General features: G+C 40.8%; 2 protein-coding genes across 2 annotated transcripts in view; one reads left to right on the forward strand and one right to left on the reverse strand.

Moving 5' to 3' along the window:
• LOC114556683 (eukaryotic translation initiation factor 3 subunit E) overlaps positions 1–11,301 on the reverse strand; it is a 43,916-nt gene extending 32,615 nt beyond the window's left edge. Inside the window, exons 1-2 of the mRNA XM_028579701.1 lie at positions 11,280–11,301; positions 262–389 (exon numbers count right to left, since the gene is read on the reverse strand). Of these exons, the coding sequence (XP_028435502.1) occupies positions 262–389; positions 11,280–11,286 (135 nt within the window). The 5' untranslated portion in view covers positions 11,287–11,301. The remainder of the gene's footprint in view (positions 1–261; positions 390–11,279) is intronic.
• emc2 (ER membrane protein complex subunit 2) overlaps positions 10,490–19,351 on the forward strand; it is a 31,036-nt gene continuing 22,174 nt past the window's right edge. The window contains exons 1-5 of the mRNA XM_028579702.1: positions 10,490–10,575; positions 11,443–11,556; positions 16,058–16,122; positions 17,119–17,204; positions 19,075–19,132. Of these exons, the coding sequence (XP_028435503.1) occupies positions 10,536–10,575; positions 11,443–11,556; positions 16,058–16,122; positions 17,119–17,204; positions 19,075–19,132 (363 nt within the window). The 5' untranslated portion in view covers positions 10,490–10,535. The remainder of the gene's footprint in view (positions 10,576–11,442; positions 11,557–16,057; positions 16,123–17,118; positions 17,205–19,074; positions 19,133–19,351) is intronic.

The raw sequence follows: 19,351 nt of genomic DNA on the forward strand, positions 1-19,351 counted from the left end.
CTGCTATTTCTTTTGTTCCGTTTTCCCCGATAGCTTTCCCATTTTCGGCAAAGGTGGGTTTTTTTCTCGCCTTTATTTTGAAGGCACGTATACTGTATTTCCGGCTCCACACCGGTTACATGTGGATACTTTACACTGCTACAGAAAATGTGACCAACTCCCTAGCGCACACGGCTTTTAAAACTGTTCAAAAGCCCTATATGGTTTCTTGAAATCACAAAAAAATGTAACGAAATGTTTACGTGTTAATATATTCAGTACCTCTTTGACAGACAGGAACTCCAACAGAGGAAAAACGAGATGACGGTCTAAAAAGTGGGCAATTTTGGTGGTGAGGTCGTATTCCGCCATCTTTGCTCCGGGGAAAGGGAAACGGATGTGTGTTGCAGCTGTGTAAAGAGAGACTGACCAATCAGCGACATTCTCAACATCCAAAACGACTGATGCTGATTTCACAGGGCTATTATGACGTGTAGCCTATCCCAAGTCTTGTCACGCTATACTTACGAATTTGGGTGGATGGATGGATGGATGGATGGATGGATGGATGGATAGATAGATGGATAGATAGATAGATAGATAGATAGTTTCTAAATGACTAGCACATTTTTTTATTTGAATACGGTTATCACTTCAGAAATTAAAAATTTGGTGAGACGGTCTTGTGAGGTCTATATACGATATGATGGATTATTATTATCATTCATATTATATATATGTATATATTATGTGTTTATATTAGCCTATATAGTTTTTTTTATATATAGTATTTGATTGAATGATAGTTATTATCCAGCTCCCTGTTTCACTAACATATTTTGCTTCATTGGTTTCTCAGAAGGACACATGACCTTGACCTGTAAACCTTTCAAAATGCCCGTAATTTCCTTGCGGTGTTGATACAGTGAAACATTTTATTCATAAAGAGGAATCCAAGTGAATGTTTTGTTGAATTTGAAAACATAGGCTTTCCTCCAGACACCACCAATATATGTTTTATTAAAAGCCTGTGTGTGTGACTGTGAACGGCTTCTTCATGGGACTAAAACCACCGAGGGTAAATGCAGTCATGATGAACACAACCAGATCGTTTCCAATCATTTGACTTTTCCATAAGGTTAGAATGTCTTCACTGTGCATCTAAACCATCCCCCTTTCTCCTCCTTTACTTCAGTAGCTGCCTCATGAAGGTGGCCAATATCAGCTACTAAATGGCCCATTTCTAATTTCACTAGTACCTTGTTTTCTTGACAACCGCACACCACTTGTCTTGTGTCCTCACACAATTCTTCCCTTGTTACCGCTGGGCTCTCTCTCTCTCCTTCACTCCCACTTCTCCCTGCCGCCTGATGGCAGGTAGAAATGAGTCATAAACAGACACCACTCACCATGGCCAGTTGCTGTTTTACTGGGTGCTTCTGACACAGTCAGCTCTGGCTCAGTGGCAGCTCGCTTAAAATGAAGAAGAAAAAAAAAAGAGGAGAAAACACAGCGCTTACTCTGCTGAAGTCTCGTTTGTGTCGTCTGCTTCATTTCAGGAAAGGTTTTGCAGTAAAAAAAAAAAAAAAAAAAAAAAAAAGGAGTCACCGATACAATCATTCGGTCTGTTTGGCAAGTATCATTTGGGAATTTGTCTCGATTAGATCATTTATAGATTTAATTAAAATAATGAAATGCCCCAGCCAGTTTGGCTGCCGCTACGTTGGCTTTTAAGGTCACAATGAAATACTTTCTCAGTTCCTGTTTTTTACTACAATTTTCACTTATGTGAGCAGCTAGTATGCATACAATATATGCATTTATTCATGTCCATGTCCTCTTGCTGTGTGCATTGTAATATTCTTTCACGTGTGCCTTTCTGTTCAGTATTTTCTTGAAGTATTGGAATGATTCATTATGCTAAAAATCATATTTCTATTTATAACTTTTGTGTGTTGAATAATCGTGATATTTTATGTTTAATCCTCCTGTTTTCTACCAGGAACCACACTTACATTACATATCTTCATTTTTTTTAAGTTTTATAGTTAGGGACTGTACACAAATCATTAGGGTGGGAGAGGGGTTAAAAAGGGGAGATGGGGTTGTTTCTTTCGGCTGAAAGTAGGGTAATCTAACTTTTTTGGGAGGGCAGGGGAGGGTCTTGTATTTTTTTTTTTAGTCCTAAATCAGTATTTTATTTCAGCTGCTCTTTGCAATATAGTTAATAGTTACATAAATAGTTACATCAAAGAAACACCATGCACCATGGTTCATAAAGGTGTACTTTGCCATATACAGAGCACAAAAGTTCAAGCTCGATATAAGGGTTTCATGAAAGTCCCACACACAGAAACGGTGAAACAGAAGTTGGAGCGTCTTCTGTACTGTGACATGTTTCCTAGTGAAATGGAATATTTGACCGGTAACTAAAATGCGTTGCATTTGATTGGACCACAAAAAAAGTGGGCAGGCTTGGAGATCAGCGCAGTAACTGAGGACTGTTGGCAAAAGCATCCACACAAACTTCCCTCACCTTCCCTTCTGTTGCTGTTAGATCAGGAGGAGGACGGAAGATGAATTTGGAAACTTTGCTGACTTTCAAACGGCTCTGTCTCTGCAGCGCAGGCAGTACATGCAGATGAACCGGGCCTCCCTCCGTGCCGCTAGCTCTTCTGCTCACCTGGCTGCCGTCATCTGGCAGCGACCCCGTTTATCTACATATAGCGTGTAGCGTGTCCGTGCTGCATTGGCACAGAGCCAGTCAAATCGGCAAAGTTTCCCTTGATTGATAAGATCTGAGCCACATTGTTAGCAGCTGTGACTGCGTGTGGCTGGTATTGTTTTCACCCTTCGAGTCTGTGTGTGTGTGTGTGTGTGTGTGTGTGTGTGTGTGTGTGTGTGTGTGCGCGTGCCAAAGCCTTCACAACCACTGCTGTGACAAAACAAGTTGTACCAACGCTGTAAATTAAATATATGATATATAAATGCACAAATCGTATGTTGAGTCTCGAGGAGGGGTTGAAAGAAAACATCGGTAACCCCTGTGGAGGGCCATAGTTTTTTTTTTGTTTTTTTGTTTTTTTTACAAAGGTTCAACCCTCCTCATTACACTAATATTTTTTGTACAGTCCCTTCATGTCCCATGCATGTTACTAACTTGGCTTCTTCCCAGGAGTCCTTGTGCTTTCTCGCCTCGCAGATTTCCTTGGATTGTGGTGGCACCTGGATCGTGTTTGCAGCTTCTGCCGTGGTCCTGCTCTACGCCCTGCTACGCCCTGCACTGCTACCACTATTATTACTAGTCATAGTTCTATTATTTTGAATGTTACAATGATTGCCATTGTTCATCATGTCATTATACCAACTGCTATAATTATTATTAGTTATATTTCTGTAATCTGCCTCACCCCAACCAGTTTCGGGCAGACAGCTGCCCACCAAGAGCCAGAGTCTGCCTGAGGTTCCTGCCTGTTAAAAGGAAGTTTTATCATCGCCACTGTCGCATCAAATGTTTGCTCTTGGGGGGAATTGTTGGGTCTCTGTAACTTAACGAGTGTGGTCTAGACCTACTCTATCTGTAAAGTGTCCTGAGATAACTTCTGTTGTGATTTGACACTATAAATACAATTGCATTAAATTGAATTACCAAACAGGAAAACCTATGTGTCCTTCCAGACTTACTTTAGTGCAAAATGATCATAACCTAATAATTGTTCCTCCGTGTAACATAAAGACATTCACTATGTTGTCTATTTTCAATGTAATTTGAGTTGGATTTTATGTGCAGGCAATAATACTTATTATTACACAATATTAAATTAGGAAGCAGTGGGAAGACTCTTCACCGGTCCAGGGAAAGCCAATAAGCATTTTTAGATAGGTTAAGTACCACAAGCTAAATCCAAAATGACAAGAAACGATATATTTTAAACATTGAAATGAAGGCCAAATTGCTTTGGTTTCTCTTGTTTCAACCAGCCAATCTTCGTTTAAAAAAAAAAAGGTGCTTGTGAAGTAGTATTTTGGAAAACATGTGCCGGATAATTCCCTTTTTCATATTTTATTCAATTTTCTATCCTGACACCACATTGTTATTTTGCTAATAACATGCTGAACCCACAAAAATCCAGACTTCACTCTTCACTGAACACCATTAAGGCCTGAACTATGCGCAACCCATGTTTTTTAAAAGGTCCAGTGCCAGCTTGCTCATCCATCCCCTTAGAGAAAAGCAAAGCCAAGCCCATGAATTGCAGGGATTTGGGAAAATGGTCCCGTGGTGACTGAAACAAACAATAAAGCACTTCATGGGGATGGATCCAGACAATTTCCTGCTGGACACTCAGTAATATCTTGAGTATCAGCTATATTAATCATATGATGCTTTCAGACACTGTCTCACGCTGACCAAACAAATGTAGGCTCCTTTTCTTTGACTTTATTAAACTGGTGCAGTACCCCGTTGAAAACGTGCCTGCCTGCCGTGCTTGCATCTTTCTCGTGAACCTCTCTGCAAACAACTTCACACTGTGCTTCCTTGGGTCCTGAGCAATACACCTGCCATGACATAGATGCGTCCGCTAGCAATGTTAGAGTACACACCCCATTTGCTTACAGCTAGCTATTTGGCTAAGCTATTATCAGGAACAAAAGCATTCATTCTGAAAGTTACATCGCTGATGCTTGAAATGTTTGAGTTTGCTACAGTGTAACATCTCTGGTCTCTCATTTTTTAATCTGTCCTTGAATGTACTGTAGTGAGCGATGGAGAGCGAGCTATACCCAGCATGCCGTTCGTGTAACAGTTAATGGGAGTCCCCTGTCAATACATTACACAGTGGAGCCCTGCGCGGGACAGTTTTCTTCATCCTATCCTGCCTGCTCCTGTTGGGTTTCTGACCATTACTGCCAACAGGAACATTCCGATGGCCTCCTCCATGCTGGTTTGTTGTATGTGGCGCTAAAGTCAAGTGACGACGCTATAAAGACCGTTGCTGTGCTTGCGTCACTCCCTTACCCCTCCTACCAGTCCCTATGGCCACTTGGCCTGTGCGAATGCAAATGGCAAAACCGGTTTTGGGGGAGAGTAGTTAGTAGAACTGTTTAGAAGTGGACTGTTCCAAGAACTACGTTCCTGTAACTACTTGGTCGGAAAGAGGCTTATACCATTTTGAGGTAGTTTACTTGAGTGTTTCTATTGATGGCACTTTATACTTTTACTCCACTAATTATCATATAATATATTACCTCACTTTAACAGCTCTAGACACTTTGCAGATTTAAATTATTTATACAATATATAAATGACTAATACATTATTATATTACCCAGCAGTATATAAAATAAAAAAATTAGCCCCACCTTTACCAGCTACAACATTAACTTGATAAACACATAAATGCAACACTAATTATATTAGTTAGTTATTTTTATTACATTATTACATGTCATTTAGCTGACGCTTTTTATCCAAAGCGACTTACAATTGCTATCTATGTCAGAGGCTGCATGCCTCTAGAGCAACTAGGGGTTAAATGTCTTGCTTAGGGACACATTAGTTGACGTATCGGAGTGGGAATCGAACCCAAAGCTCCCACACCAAAGGAATGTGTCATATCCTCTGCACCATCACCACTTATTTATTGTGTTTATTTATTCACTTTATTTTTAAGTAAGTAAGTAAGTAAGTAAGTAAGTAAGTAAGTTATTTAGTTAGTTAGTTAGTTAGTTAGTTAGTTAGTGAATCATGTTAGTGCATGTGGCTGTGAAAAAAACGTAGCTATTTCCCATATTGGGGAATGGTCTGTGAGCCGTGTGGAGGCAATCCCAGCCTGCTGTGTTTTTTCAGTATTTTGAGTACAGGCCCTTTAAGGCTATTGTGATGCTTTTGCTTGAGTACGATTGTGAATGCAGGACTTTTACTTGTAACAGAGTATTTTTACAATGTATTATTGCTACTTTAAATTAAGTAAAAGATCCGAATACTTCTTCCACCACTGATTCTGACCATGGATACACGCTCCGCACAACGGAGTTCATCAGTACTCGCGTTTCTGCCTGGAGATCTCTTACGGCGCTTTTCCATTACATGGTACCTGCTCCACTCGCCTCGACTCTACTGTTTTGGTTTTCCATCACGAAAAAAAGTACCTGGTACCTGCTAACAGGTACTTTTTTTTAGTACCACCTCAGTCGAGGTTCCAAGCGAGCTGAGGCGATACCAAAAAGTGACGTGAAAGCGACAGAGTTGGGGTGTCCTGAACAAACCCGTCATTTTTAAATAGTTTAGCCAGCAGTGTGTTTTTTTTAAAAGATCTTTTCATTTAACGACAAGTTAGCAAATGAGCGTTCTTCCCAAAACATCAAACTATTTCATTAAGGCCAAGACTGTGCAATTGTGCAGTTACTGCAAACTGATTGTTGTTTGTCAGATTCAACCTCTGTGTGGATACAGTTCACGGTGGTCTGCTCTCTAACATAAATATGACTTGGCGATGTTTCTGCAACTTTGTAATCTCCTCCTGCCAAGGTGCTTCTCAGTCAACCCAACCAACAGGGTGAACGTAAGTAATGATTTGTTCCCAGCAATTCCCATAGAACCCAGTCGGGCTAGCAAAGGAAGAGTTTTGGGCCGAATGCTTATAAAAACTTTTAAACAAAGCACATTCAAGTGGAGTAAATATGAACAGTCATCCACCATTTCGGTCTCTGTAAATCAAAGCATGTGTGTGCTTTAGAAGGATGAACAGCTGCAGACAGTGATGGCTTTGACCACATGATACCCAGGTTCAATACAAGAATGCTGTCAGGAACACCAACACATTGCAGCATGCAAAACAGTTATCCATCACCCTACGTGTTTGTCTTAATATACTTATGTACCAATACTACTCGGCCTTAATGGGATAAACGTTAAGGGCGCTGGAGTGAGGGGCCAAATATTCCATGAAAAACCTCAGCTCTCCAGTTCCCTGAAAGCTTTCTTGGTCAACAAATGAATCCAAGAGCGGGAGAGGAGATGACACTGCCAAAGACACCCACCACTGGCCTCGTTCTAATATCTGTCAAAACATAAATCAATGAGACCTGAAGACAAATGACTCGCCGCTGGATGTTGCAAAGCCAAGCATCCCTGCTCTGATTTGGAATTCCAGCATCTCATATGAATTTCAATGATTCTTTTGTAAACTTTTTAGATATGCATCACCTCGCTCCGAGTGCGTGTCAGGTTATAAATCAACGGCCCACACTCCGGATTCGGAGCCCAGTGCTGACTTCAGCACTGTCACACTCGATGGCGATGGGATGAAAATTATTGACCAGGCCTGTGGGCCAGAAAACAACACAAACTTCCAGCGAGCACCCAAAGGCACCAAGCATGGTAGAACATCTGCGCAACACATGTCTTCTCTGCTGCACAAGCAAGGAGTGACCTGTACTCACACACATCAGCAATGTCACAGAAGTCACAAAGGGGGAAGTCAATATCAATATCAATAATTGACCCCTTTAATCCTTCCTCGACAAGCTCCTCTCGTTATGCATTTTCTTTGAAAACATGACATTACAGAGAACATGGCGCTATCTCCAAATTTGCGGTCATGATCATTCTAACTAGAAAAGAAAAGTGAAATCTGATAACTCCAGATTATGCAGTAAAGTTACAGGCTTCCACTGCACAGGGGATGGGAATTGAATATTCCTCTTCCTGCAGATTTCAATTTCTGTAATAATTGCTATTGTGTGTATTTATGGAGTTAAGTGGAGGCCTCTGAATAAAACCACTCTTGACATAATGGAAAGAGAGTAAGACCAATGAACAATAGCCAGGACTTCTATGAACGTGAAACCTCAATTTAGACCCCTTGGGAGGTTGTAGAAGTGCTATATATTTTAAGTTGGAATTATACAAAAAATAGGGCTGGAATGAATGAACTTCACCAGTTGCCGCAATTTAGGATGGAGATGATGTGATTCTTGGATACGAGAGAGTGAAGAATTTCAATATTTGGCTCAGAGGTGTCAAAATGGTCACGTCACTGCCAAATACTCTCTTAGAGATCAAACTTTCTCTTTAATAAGACTGCATGCGGGTTATGTAAGATTAGGCTCAAATGTTTTCTTTTTTACTGTAATAAATTCCAGGAGGAGCACAGGAATGTGTTCATGTGGAAAGTTTTGGTCTCCAAAGCTTGCAGGGATGGGTTCTTCTGGTTCTAAATTACCATGACCTCTAGTGATGAATGTGGCCATCTCCTACGGCCTGTGCTGAAGTCTTTTGGAGGTAATCTCATGCATGGGGATGTTAAATCCTCGTTCAAATGTAATAAGAAAGGACGATTGGCTATTAAAACCAATCTAGCAACACATACCGTAACATACTATATGTGGTAATACTGCGATCCACAATAAGCAATCACGCTACTACACATGGTGTCGAGGGAGCAATGCATCCTAAGCTTCGTACTGTTTGAGGAACGTCAATTAGCAGCGTGGTGCTGCTCTGACATGATGGGGCTGGATATTGTTCTTGGCACCGAAGGCAAGACAGAGAAGAGCAGGAGGGTGAAGAAGCCTAATTGTGATGTGCCATAATTTCCCGCTCAGGGCCTCTCACTCAGGATATGGGTGAGGTCAAAGGTACAATAGAGGGAGTCCATCAGAGGCAAAGCGTGCTGAAGTCATCTGTACAGAGTTATTCGCGGTAAGGTGAAAGCAACTTGGTCAGACAGGGGACCTAATCAGATTTCAAAGTAAACACAGAAGGCCGAGTCCAAACATCGTTGCTAATTGCATCTGTCTTCATTTTCCGCAACTCACTGTACAACACCAACGAAAAAGAAACCTAGATGGAACAAGAACTGCTTCACAACCACAGAGAGCACCTCAAACTTACCTCAAGTTTTAGTCCGTAACTGTTCATTTTAGAGATTGCCAACTCTGATTGCTTCTGTCAGAAATCAAAATAAAATGCCTGTGAAAGTGTTTCTACTGGAATATTTCTTTTCCTTTTTTTTTTTTCATACATAGAGACTGAAAAGTAAAATATCTATATATGCTTGTCCCGTGTGCCATATGTGGGGGCTTCCAGAGCATGGAAACCTACGTAAGCACCAGTCAAGTAGTACAATTTGGGTTTTCAGATGGCTGCAATTAATCTCCCATATTGTGACATTTCTGTACAAGAGAGCTGCTCCAAGTTTAACAGGCGCCTTATGTCAAGAGGCTTTTTTCATCGCCACCACATCCAGCTGCATCTCAAAGTTATAGACAGCTTGTTCACAGAGTGCTTTTACCATCATGTCCTGAAATCCCAAGAGTCACACCCGCTGCATGGTGTTTATGGCAGGTTACTGTTAGGGCCCTGGTCTTCAGTGGCACCTTGGCAGACAGGGGAAAGCCCTCTACCCCAAAGGACAGTGTATGATTGTTTTAATGTGGTTTCTTTGGTATTTCATGTTCCAGCAAAAACCCAACCGCATATCAACTGACTGCCATGTGCAGACTTGAAAATTACAAGTGCACAGATCGCCAATGCTGAGCATAACTTAAACTCTACACACTGTGTTATTATTTGTATCCCTGACAGAGATGATGACATTTCATGGTTCCCTTGTGCACTTGCCCATTACTGATGATGCTTAGCTGTTTTTACAATGTCAGTGTTCTTGAGAAGAAGAAAAAAAACTCCCCTTGTTGCCCTTTCACACTATCAGCAAAGATAGCATAACAGTAGGCTACAGTATGTGCAGTGAGCAGCACTGGATATGACATCAGATCTGTGAAATGTTTCTGTAAGCAAGTTTGTGCTGAGGCCACATCAACAAGTGCGGTAAGGGAGAAGTGTGTAAGCAAGCATTCTCAGCGAGGGGATGAGATTCACAGAGGCTCCCGAGGGAAATCAGGATAAAATGGTAGGTGTGCTTGGAAAGCACATTTCATTTTTTTTTTTTTAGGATGAAACTGATAGATTCTAGGCTCAGCTGACTGTCCTATCCAATACTTAGTATAGGGGAATCATGTAAGAATGGAAATGGAGCATAAGAACGACATCATCTGGATTGCAAATGTCTGCTGTGTCCTGCTATCCATCATGCAGCATGTTGCTGACGGCTGAACAGTGGAATGGGTATGCAAGGTTTACAGTAAACTAGAATCACATTTGTCCTGTGCATGAGCCAGAACATGTATAATTTGGGCTTAAAAGTCTAAATCTTAAAACATCATGTGATTACGTTGATAGAAATATGTGAGCATTTTAAATTAATAATATAATGTGCGGTTTCTTTTCTTTTCTTTCTTATTTAAGTTTATGTACCTCTTTTTAACAACAAATGTTCCCTGCTGGGGATCAGTAAAGGTGTATCTTATCTTATCCTATCACAATAAAAAATAATAATTATATTACAGTGTTAGAATAATTACAACTGTATTATAACTGTTTATGAATAAAATTAAAAAGTATGTATTTTATTGTATTATTAACGTCAGGCACGCCCATAGTTGGCAAGCCCATGACGTAGCCACGGCGTTTGTTGTCAAAGGAGAAAAAGATGGCGTCGGTATCAGAAATGTACGATGTTGGTTGGGAAGGTAAGACAAAAGATAAAATAGATTCTCCCCAAGTGTCAGTGAGACATGTTTTTATATTTTTGAAGGCAGTGGGTGTTTTCTTGGTATTTGTCTTGTGCAAGAGCGTGGGGAAGAGTTGTCACTGTCCCAGACAGAAAATTCGAGCATACAAGTCAGCATGAAAAAGAGGTAGCTAATGCTAGTTAGCATGGTTAGCTAATCCAGTAACGTTAGCTAGACCTATAATCCGCACTAGCTCAATCACCGTCATTTCTAATTTATTTGTTGGCGGTGCTAAGGTAGCGTTCGATGGAAAGCAGTATCGTTAAGCGGTGCCTGTCTGCTTTCAGATAACCACCCAACGTCTGTAGCATGCTAGCTAGTCCTTGCTAGACAGTCATGGCTTCGGCTACCGTTATAGCTAACGTTACGTCGCAATAGGTTTCTGATTCTGCAGCTGCAAAACACATAACGTTATAGCGTTGTAATAATAATGCAGTTGTAATGTTAGTGCCATCTTGTCCACTTGCAAGCGCACTCCCGTTAGTAGCACGAACATAAATCCAAAGTGGTTAACGTTAGAAGTTGTACTTCTTTTTCTGTTAATTCGATAATTTTAACTAAATGCATTGCTTGTCGCTGCTGGGATGTCTGACTAGTCCAAGTAACTTCAGTCCCATCAATGACTTCATTTCAGTTGAAGTATAACTAATAAAAAATCTTACTGCACATTCCAGTGAAGCTTGATATGTCTTGCCTTTCGTGCTCTCATCCCAAATCGTGTATTGCACAGTCCCATAGCACCAGGCTTGTTAGCTAGTCTACATGTTCAAAAACCGTTGTTGTTTCAGATAAGAACTCTCCTATGGTTTAACAATTTGTCCACAGAGATGAGAGACAAGCTGCGTAAATGGAGAGAAGATAACTGCAGAAATGGTGAACAAATTGTGGATGTTGGTGAAGAGCTGATCAATGAACATGCATCAAAACTGGGAGATGACAGTAAGTGTATCCACGACTAAATAAATCTGTATATAATGTTACATCATTCCAGATTTTTAGCAAGCAAACACACAGAGCATTTGTGCATAGATGGACGAATGTTATTTTCAGATGGAGCATTAGAAATGAAATTAGGCAGCCCGCTGAGAATGCCAGTTTTCTACACTAGTCTTCAGTTCATTTTATAACATTATACAGGTGACCGTTAACTACGGAAGTAGAGAATTAGTGGCCTTTATGACAAACTCTCTTTACCAGGGGAAACACACCACTGTTTTGGTAATAACACAACAGACAGCTTGTTATCCTCTCCTTTCCCAAGAGATGTTTACAGCCTGCATGTCTTTTCAAACTTTAAAAGCATTTTTTTTTTTAAATGAGGATCTTATGCTTTGTGGTGTTGAAAACCACTGAATGTCCTCTGTTAAAACAGTCAGACTAATGTTATTGACTGTGGGTTCATCTGTACAACTGTGTGCAATATGATTGATCTATGTGGGTTCTTTTTTGCTAGCTACATTGTTTTTCTCTCCTCTTTTGTCTTATGTATTTTTTCTTTTGGACACATTTCTAAACCGGATCTTAGCTTTCCTGTGATGTGGAAAACACAGATAGACACCGTCATGGCTGAACAGCCAAGTCCAGGGGGGGGGTGTAAAATACTTAACATGGAAACAGGTTAACATTTTCTTTAACTTGCTTTGGTGACTTTGTTGATGATGAGCGGGCAACTTCACAAAAAAATAACTAAGGGGCTTATCAGTAAAAAGTGAAAATAACTTTGAAAACGGACTATATTCCAGATATATGGGGCCCTATTTTAATGTTCTAAGCGCACGGCATGAAGTGCCTGGCGCAGGTGCATTTATGGGAGTGTCATCTCCCATTCCCTTTAAAAGCCAAGCACATTTGTACCTTGGCGCATTGCTATTATGATGGTGGATCTGCTCAGCAGGAAGGAGAGATTTTCAGGAAAAGAAACTGATCTGCTCGTGCGTGAAAGGAAAGCACGCGAGCAGATCATATATGGCACGAGCATTATTCCACCGAAGCTCCACGAGGTGAAGCGGGCATTAAAATAACGGTGAAATGCTGCGTTATTGACTTTAAACCAGGTTTTTGTTGGTCATCAATGGATCACTTCCCGCTGCCTCAAGATAGCAATATGCCAAGAACGCACCTGAACACACCTCCCTGTAAGACCAGCACGCTCATGGGCGCACAGGTGGGCGCAGGTGCATTTGCTATTTAAACGACGTGGGCGCTGGATGGGAAATTGACAACTGCGTCAGTCTTAAACTAGCAAAGAGATTCGCGTCGGGCTTTGCGCTGCGCCGGGTGCAACATAGGACCCTAAAGATTTAACGATATCTCTGTAAGCAGGGATACAGTTAACCGTTAAGAAGACAATCATTTGTAATAGTCTGCAGTGTTTCCCACAGATCAGAAAGCAATTTGTGGCAGGGAGGGGGGTCCTCATCCTCAACACGTGCCTTTTTCTGTCGCGGAAAATACTTTTCAATACTCCTCTGGATTTAAGCAGCAAACATTCATTTCATTGAGTAAAAAAATGACATAACATTATTTATAATACGTTTATGTGATTCACAGCTGCTACATTTAGTGTTTTGACCTCGACAACCCAACTGCATTTTACAGCAAACTTGCGACTAGTTAACTTTATAAAGTGCAATCGCTTGTTTGCTAAGAGTCGGGTCGGGACTCCAACATTAACACGCTGACAACATTGTATTCAGAATATAAAATATTTTTATAAGACTTTTCAATGTGTGATTGTGTAAAGGTGTTCACGAGATACCAACCTTTCGTGAACTTGTGAATTTCACCAGCCGTCTTCTCTCCTTTATGGAGACAGACACTGTGTGCACGGTGGGCTTGATGGTGTTTTAAGCCTCCAACGTTGCCTTACAGGCAGCTAATGGTGCGTTCTTTTTGTCCACCGAAGTCGATTTACGAGTTGTTTTCCGGATTTACAAACCGGAAGTTGCAAAAAGAACGCCACCGAGGTCGTATATACGACTCGTCAAGTCGTCTGAACTCAGAGGACCCCGAGTTCACTTTCAAAGATGGCTACGTCGTGCATCACACGTAGTAAACATTGTGGTTTTCTACAATTTTAAGCACTTTTGTCTTTGTTGTAACCAAATGAAGAAGTCGTACACATAGCACTGTATACTGCTACCTATAGGCATGTCGCTTCAGTCTTATTAGGAGTTAAATAACGCTTAATTGGTTATTTTGTATCAAACTGAAATATATTTGTGTAATATGTCAATAACTGGGTGAATAGAATCCTAAATGTTACTAAAAATGTTACAAAAATCCATCTTTTCTCCGACTTGTAGTATTGTGTGACAAAAAGAACGCAACAACCCACGGTTATTCGTTTTCCGACATGGATGTGACGTCACACTCCAGCTACTAGTTGCGATTACAAGACAAAAAGAACGCACCATAACCCTCAACTTAACCCTAAACATAACAATTCCGCGCATTCAGGCAACTGTGTGTGTGTGTGTGTGTGTGTGTGTGTGTGTGTGTGTGTGTGTGTGTGTGTGTGTGTGTGTGTGTGTGTGTGTGTGTGTGTGTGTGTGTGTGTGTGTGTGTGATAACGAAACGCAATGTGCGGCGGCCGGTGTTGATAGCGCGGCACGCCGCCACACATTAGTCTATGTGTGGGGAAACACTGGTCTGAAAGGTGCAATAGAAAGCAAAGTATGTTGGCTAGTAATGCACTGGGTACAGTATGCTGTTGATTTCTTAAGATTTAATTTTTTAAGCAGGAGTGACTTACTTACCATAAACATATCAAAGGTCATGGTCTCCCTTCCAACAGTTCCCCATAAAACTCTTCCTTTTCCCGAGTCAATATGATTCATACAGTCTTCAGAAGAGGCGCATAAACACTCAACATACCATGGTTTTATTGAAACCAGCTCTTAAATTGGCTGCGAAATGAGATGGCAATTATCAAAACAAGAGTTGGAATCATTAAAGTCAAGAAAAACTAGAGCCATTTGTTTGTTTTGGCAGAACTTGCCAGTTTTTTGGGTGGAGTTGGATTATTCTTTTCAATTAACGGGGTGTTTATTTGGCTGAGCATGTCCAGTTTGCTTGTCAGAGCTGTCTGTCTAACATGTTGTATTAATTCCATTAATTGGCTTCTATAGCCAGGCTGTTAGTCAGTATGTTATAATGTTACAGTTGACTGAATGAAATAACATTTCAATAAACGTTTAATTTTATTTTTTTTAATAGCTAACCAACAAGTGAAACATGTTTTTAGGAATGGCTGTGCCTGTTAATGATGATGATGATGGTGGTCAACATGCCATGTTCTACGAGTATAATAAACATTACAATGGTGACATTTTCAGACTTGCTTGAGATTGGTTTTATGTAGCGATTAAATCACCCGTTGACAATATTCAACTGTAAGGTCTCTAGTACAATAGTTGGTACGACCAATTACAACCACTCTACAACATAATGTACAGATCAGTATCCTAGCATTATGTCACAGCAGTAAGACATTGTCTTCATCTATCCCATGTATGTTAAAAAGACAAGCTGCACACATGTGCAAAAGTCTATATTTTAAGACATAACTATTAGTGCCTTCTGGAAGATTCTGAGGGTTAAAAATGTAATCGCCTTCCAAAAATAATGATCTGTTATGTATAAATTCATTCATAATTCTATTTGTGGTGAAAAATGTCAAGATACTTTGAACCTTTTATGTAAACCTATCACTAATGTTTTAGCACCACTCACTGATCAAATAGATAGATTGTGTCTACATTGAAACTTTACATTTGTATTTTAAGTGAAAACAGACACATGGTGTTAACCCAACCACATTTAGCTGTTGAAACTTGTTCTGGCATGTGAAACACACTACCTTTTATTTTTTAACTAAAAACTAGCTTTGCTCTCATTTAACTGCCCAACTTGCGACTCCGTCCTTTTTTCCTCCAATACCTCCAAAGATCACCTTTTCCATGTCTCTACAACTTAACTTATTTTCCTTGATAATGTTACACCTCATTTCCTTAAATGTAACTTTATTACTGAAATTGAATTAGTAATTTATTACCAAATCACTGTGGGGAAATGAATAACATGACTGTAAAGGGCGTTTACTTGAAATAGTCCTGCATTTAGGATTGTAGTTCCATCCAAGTTTTAAATGAACGTATGGTTTTTGAACATTGCCTTTTTAATCTATACCGTACAGAAAATGGTAAATGTAGCATTACATATTAAGGGGTAAGTTCTTTGAATGAACTCATAAGTTGTTGATTCACATCAATGAAGCTTGTTTGCGTGTGTAAAAACATGATGTGCAGCTGTTGGGGACAGACTTGTAAGTTACGAAGTCAAGTGTACAGTTTAATCTGTCACTTTTTCATGTTACAACAGACGGTGGAATGGAAAGGGTGTTAACACAGTCTTCTTTGTCTGTGTCTCTTCTGCCCAGTATGGATTATTTATGAGCAGGTGATGATTGCGGCGCTGGACTGCAGTCGGGATGACTTGGCTCTGGTAAGATTTTACCACTCTTCCTCACAAGCCCTAGAGCTTCAAAAAGGCATCGTTCACTCTCTTACAGGCAGCCATTCCTACTCTGCTGCACCCCCTCTGCCAAATGCGAAAATCTGATTTTTATTTGGCCAAATGGTATTACTCTGTCTGTACTTTGGAAAAACAATTTGCTGAAAGTTGGAATTAGAGGGTGCAGCAAATGAGTGGAGAAGCATGCTTCAAGTGTTAGCTGAACTTGGCCATCATTTATGGAGTTCAACTGCTTTTTCCCCTCAGGATTTATTTGTCATCCTTAAAGCTTAATGCGATGTTTCTGACTTTATGTTTTGAAATTTTTATAGCTCTAAAAACGTTCAAACCTACATGGGTAAAAAAAAAAAAATTAAATAAAAAAGACGAGATCATGGTTATTGAATGGTTAATCTCCAATCAGTATGGATGCAACAACTCCCCCGGCAAAAACAATGACTCATTAAGTACAGAAAGGACAGAACTCAGTCATTGGAATTAGTTGTCTGTTGGCTGTCCTTACAGCCCCGCTGCCAGAAAAAGCATAAGCAGCCTTCAGCTGATGGATAGTGCAAACAATTCAGGTCATACTGCAGCCTTTTTAAATCTCAGTCAGGATAATGCTGAATGTGATGATAACCATTGCTCTCTTACTCCATTAGCTCTTTAACTACTGTATGATCAAACAAATCCAAGCTCTGTGTAGGGGAGGAAGTGGCCGAGAGCATCCTCACTCTCCTTTTATAGTATCAACCGTGGCTGCCTAAATGATTAACAGCAGATTATCCCGTGTAACACTGCAAAATTGGCCTGTTTTTTAAATTGGTGTATTTTTAGCTGAAACATGGGCAAAATTTAACATTTTTCAAGACAGGTGGTTCGTATCCCTAGAGGTATGTGTGTGTGTGTGAGAGCAAGCGTGTTACATAAACTTTAGTTACAGCCAACTTTAATTGGTCTCTCTCCCCTCTGCCCACATCCTTGCAGACCTGTCTACAGGAACTGAGGAAGCAGTTTCCAGATAGCCACAGAGTGAAGCGATTATCGGGCATGAGGCTGGAAGCCTTGGAAAGGTAAGCATCGGGTACCAAAAGCTCCAGTGGCAGAGGAGGCATAAAAAAAGCTCAGCCTCACTGTTATGTATGGTACTTTGGGAGGCTTGGGGGCGAGAAACTGTAAGCAGATCCTAAGTGGTACAATGGCCTGGGTGTGTATAAGTAACACTGTGTGTGTGGGTGTGTGTGTGGGTGTGTGGTAGGTTGTGTTTATGTTGGATCACCAAGCATTCCTTTTGGAGAAGAGGGAATGGAGAGAGGATAGGTTCAGCACTGGGTAGTCCTGTGGCCCTTTTAGCCTGAGTTAGGGATTCCCGGGAAGGAAGTGGTCGGATCCAACTGTTATTCTGGGGGTCCCTCAATGTTCTCTGGTTTCTATTCCTCCTTATTTTGTATCATTGCTCTCTGTATTTCTCTCTCTCTCTCTCTCTCTCTCTCTCTCTCTCTCTCTCTCTCTCTCTCTCTCTCTCTCTCTCTCTCTCCCTCTCCCTCTATTTTCATACTTTCTTTCCGGTCCTGTTTTGATCTTGTTGCGAGTATGTCTTGGTCCCATAAATAATGACATGTCACCACAATCTCAACTTTGTTCCCCCCGCCTTCCTCCAATGATCTGTTTTTATTTGGGAATCTGCAGGTTATTAAAAAAAAAAAAAAAAAAAAAAAAAAAAAAGTAAACAGAATGGAGAACATGAGCACGACAGATAAACGGGGTACTTTAGTCTGTACTGAGCTGAAATAAGGGTAATTCAATTTGTTTGCTACCTCGCTCACATTCCCCACCCGGATCACCATTGCTGGTTTATCGGTTGTGTCAGAGTTTATGTGATAATTGAGAGTGATTGCTTCGGCACTGTTAGATTAAATAAACGGCACACTGCGATCTAATTGGCAGCAGGCAGAGCTACACTTGAATGACACAGCTTCAAACCACCCCCCCCCCCACACACACACACACACACACACACACACACAGTTCCTAAATAAATAGAGCAAATCAAAGTGGCTCGTGAGTGGTCGCCTAGTTCCATCTGAAATCTCCTAAAGTGTGGCTGATTAATAAAGTGAATGTGAGGGAAGCAGCAGCGCTGGAAGTGGGGCTTCTCAGTGCTAATGGGAACCAGAGTTGCTTCTGTCTATTGCAGGCTGTGGGCGGGACAGTTTTTGATCACTGAACCCTGCCTTTGGCTGCTTAAACATCAGCATTGTAGATTACCCCTAAATAGGAAAAAAAAAGTTCTAAAATCATCCTTCAGCGCCTGATTTGACATGACAAGTAAAGTGCACATACCTCCTATTCCCAGATTCCTTTACCGTATGATTTGATATTTACAGCTCATAAATTTCCCATTTAAACAGAATCATGTGGGCTCAGTCTAACAGTTTGAGGCGGGCTGCGTTGGATATTGTTGCTTATCAGGTTCATATGTGTGTGTTGTGGTATTATGTATGCGCCAAGAGACGGAAAACTGAACCAGCAACTTAGCTGCAGATCTGGACAGATGTAAAAGCAGCAATTTCATTTTGTTTAAAGGTGAATCAAACTGGATTCAATCAAATGAAAATACAATCTTCATAACAGCGCTTTGTTTGTATTGATTTCATGACTCATTGTGAAGTGATATAAGCCTCTCACAATGTCTGCAGTGTGACCAGCAACCTAAACTTAAATGAGTGTTTATTTCTCCCTTTAAATCACCACTGATTTCTGCACAGCCTCACTGTAATCATCGGAACTTGCCATGCTGTATATAGAAACCTGATTACCTTGAACTGTGTTTGATTTCCCCCACCACCTAGTTTTACCCGACTGGGATCGGTTAAAAAACAAATTTGTATCTCTCTCTCTCTCTCTCTCTCTCTCTCTCTCTCTCTCTCTCTCTCTCTGAAGGTACGACGAGGCTAACAAGCACTATGATGCCATCCTCCAAGATGACCCCACCAATACGGTAAGTCTGAGAAGTGGGGAAAGAAAGGGGGGGGGGAAAAATCCCTCAGCTTAGCATTCTACCTTGTTTCACTTTGTGGTCGCAGCTTTTTGGAGGGCTTTAAATCTGCCGAGGCACTTTGGTGTTAGCGGTGTGAGTTTGCTAAGTCAAACTCCCCTTGGCCTTTCTGACCTCAACCACAGTGCTCATCAGCCCTTCACCTACACAACTGAAAAGTGT

This window comes from Perca flavescens, chromosome 6, assembly GCF_004354835.1.
Source record: "Perca flavescens isolate YP-PL-M2 chromosome 6, PFLA_1.0, whole genome shotgun sequence".
Classification (NCBI taxonomy): domain Eukaryota; kingdom Metazoa; phylum Chordata; class Actinopteri; order Perciformes; family Percidae; genus Perca; species Perca flavescens.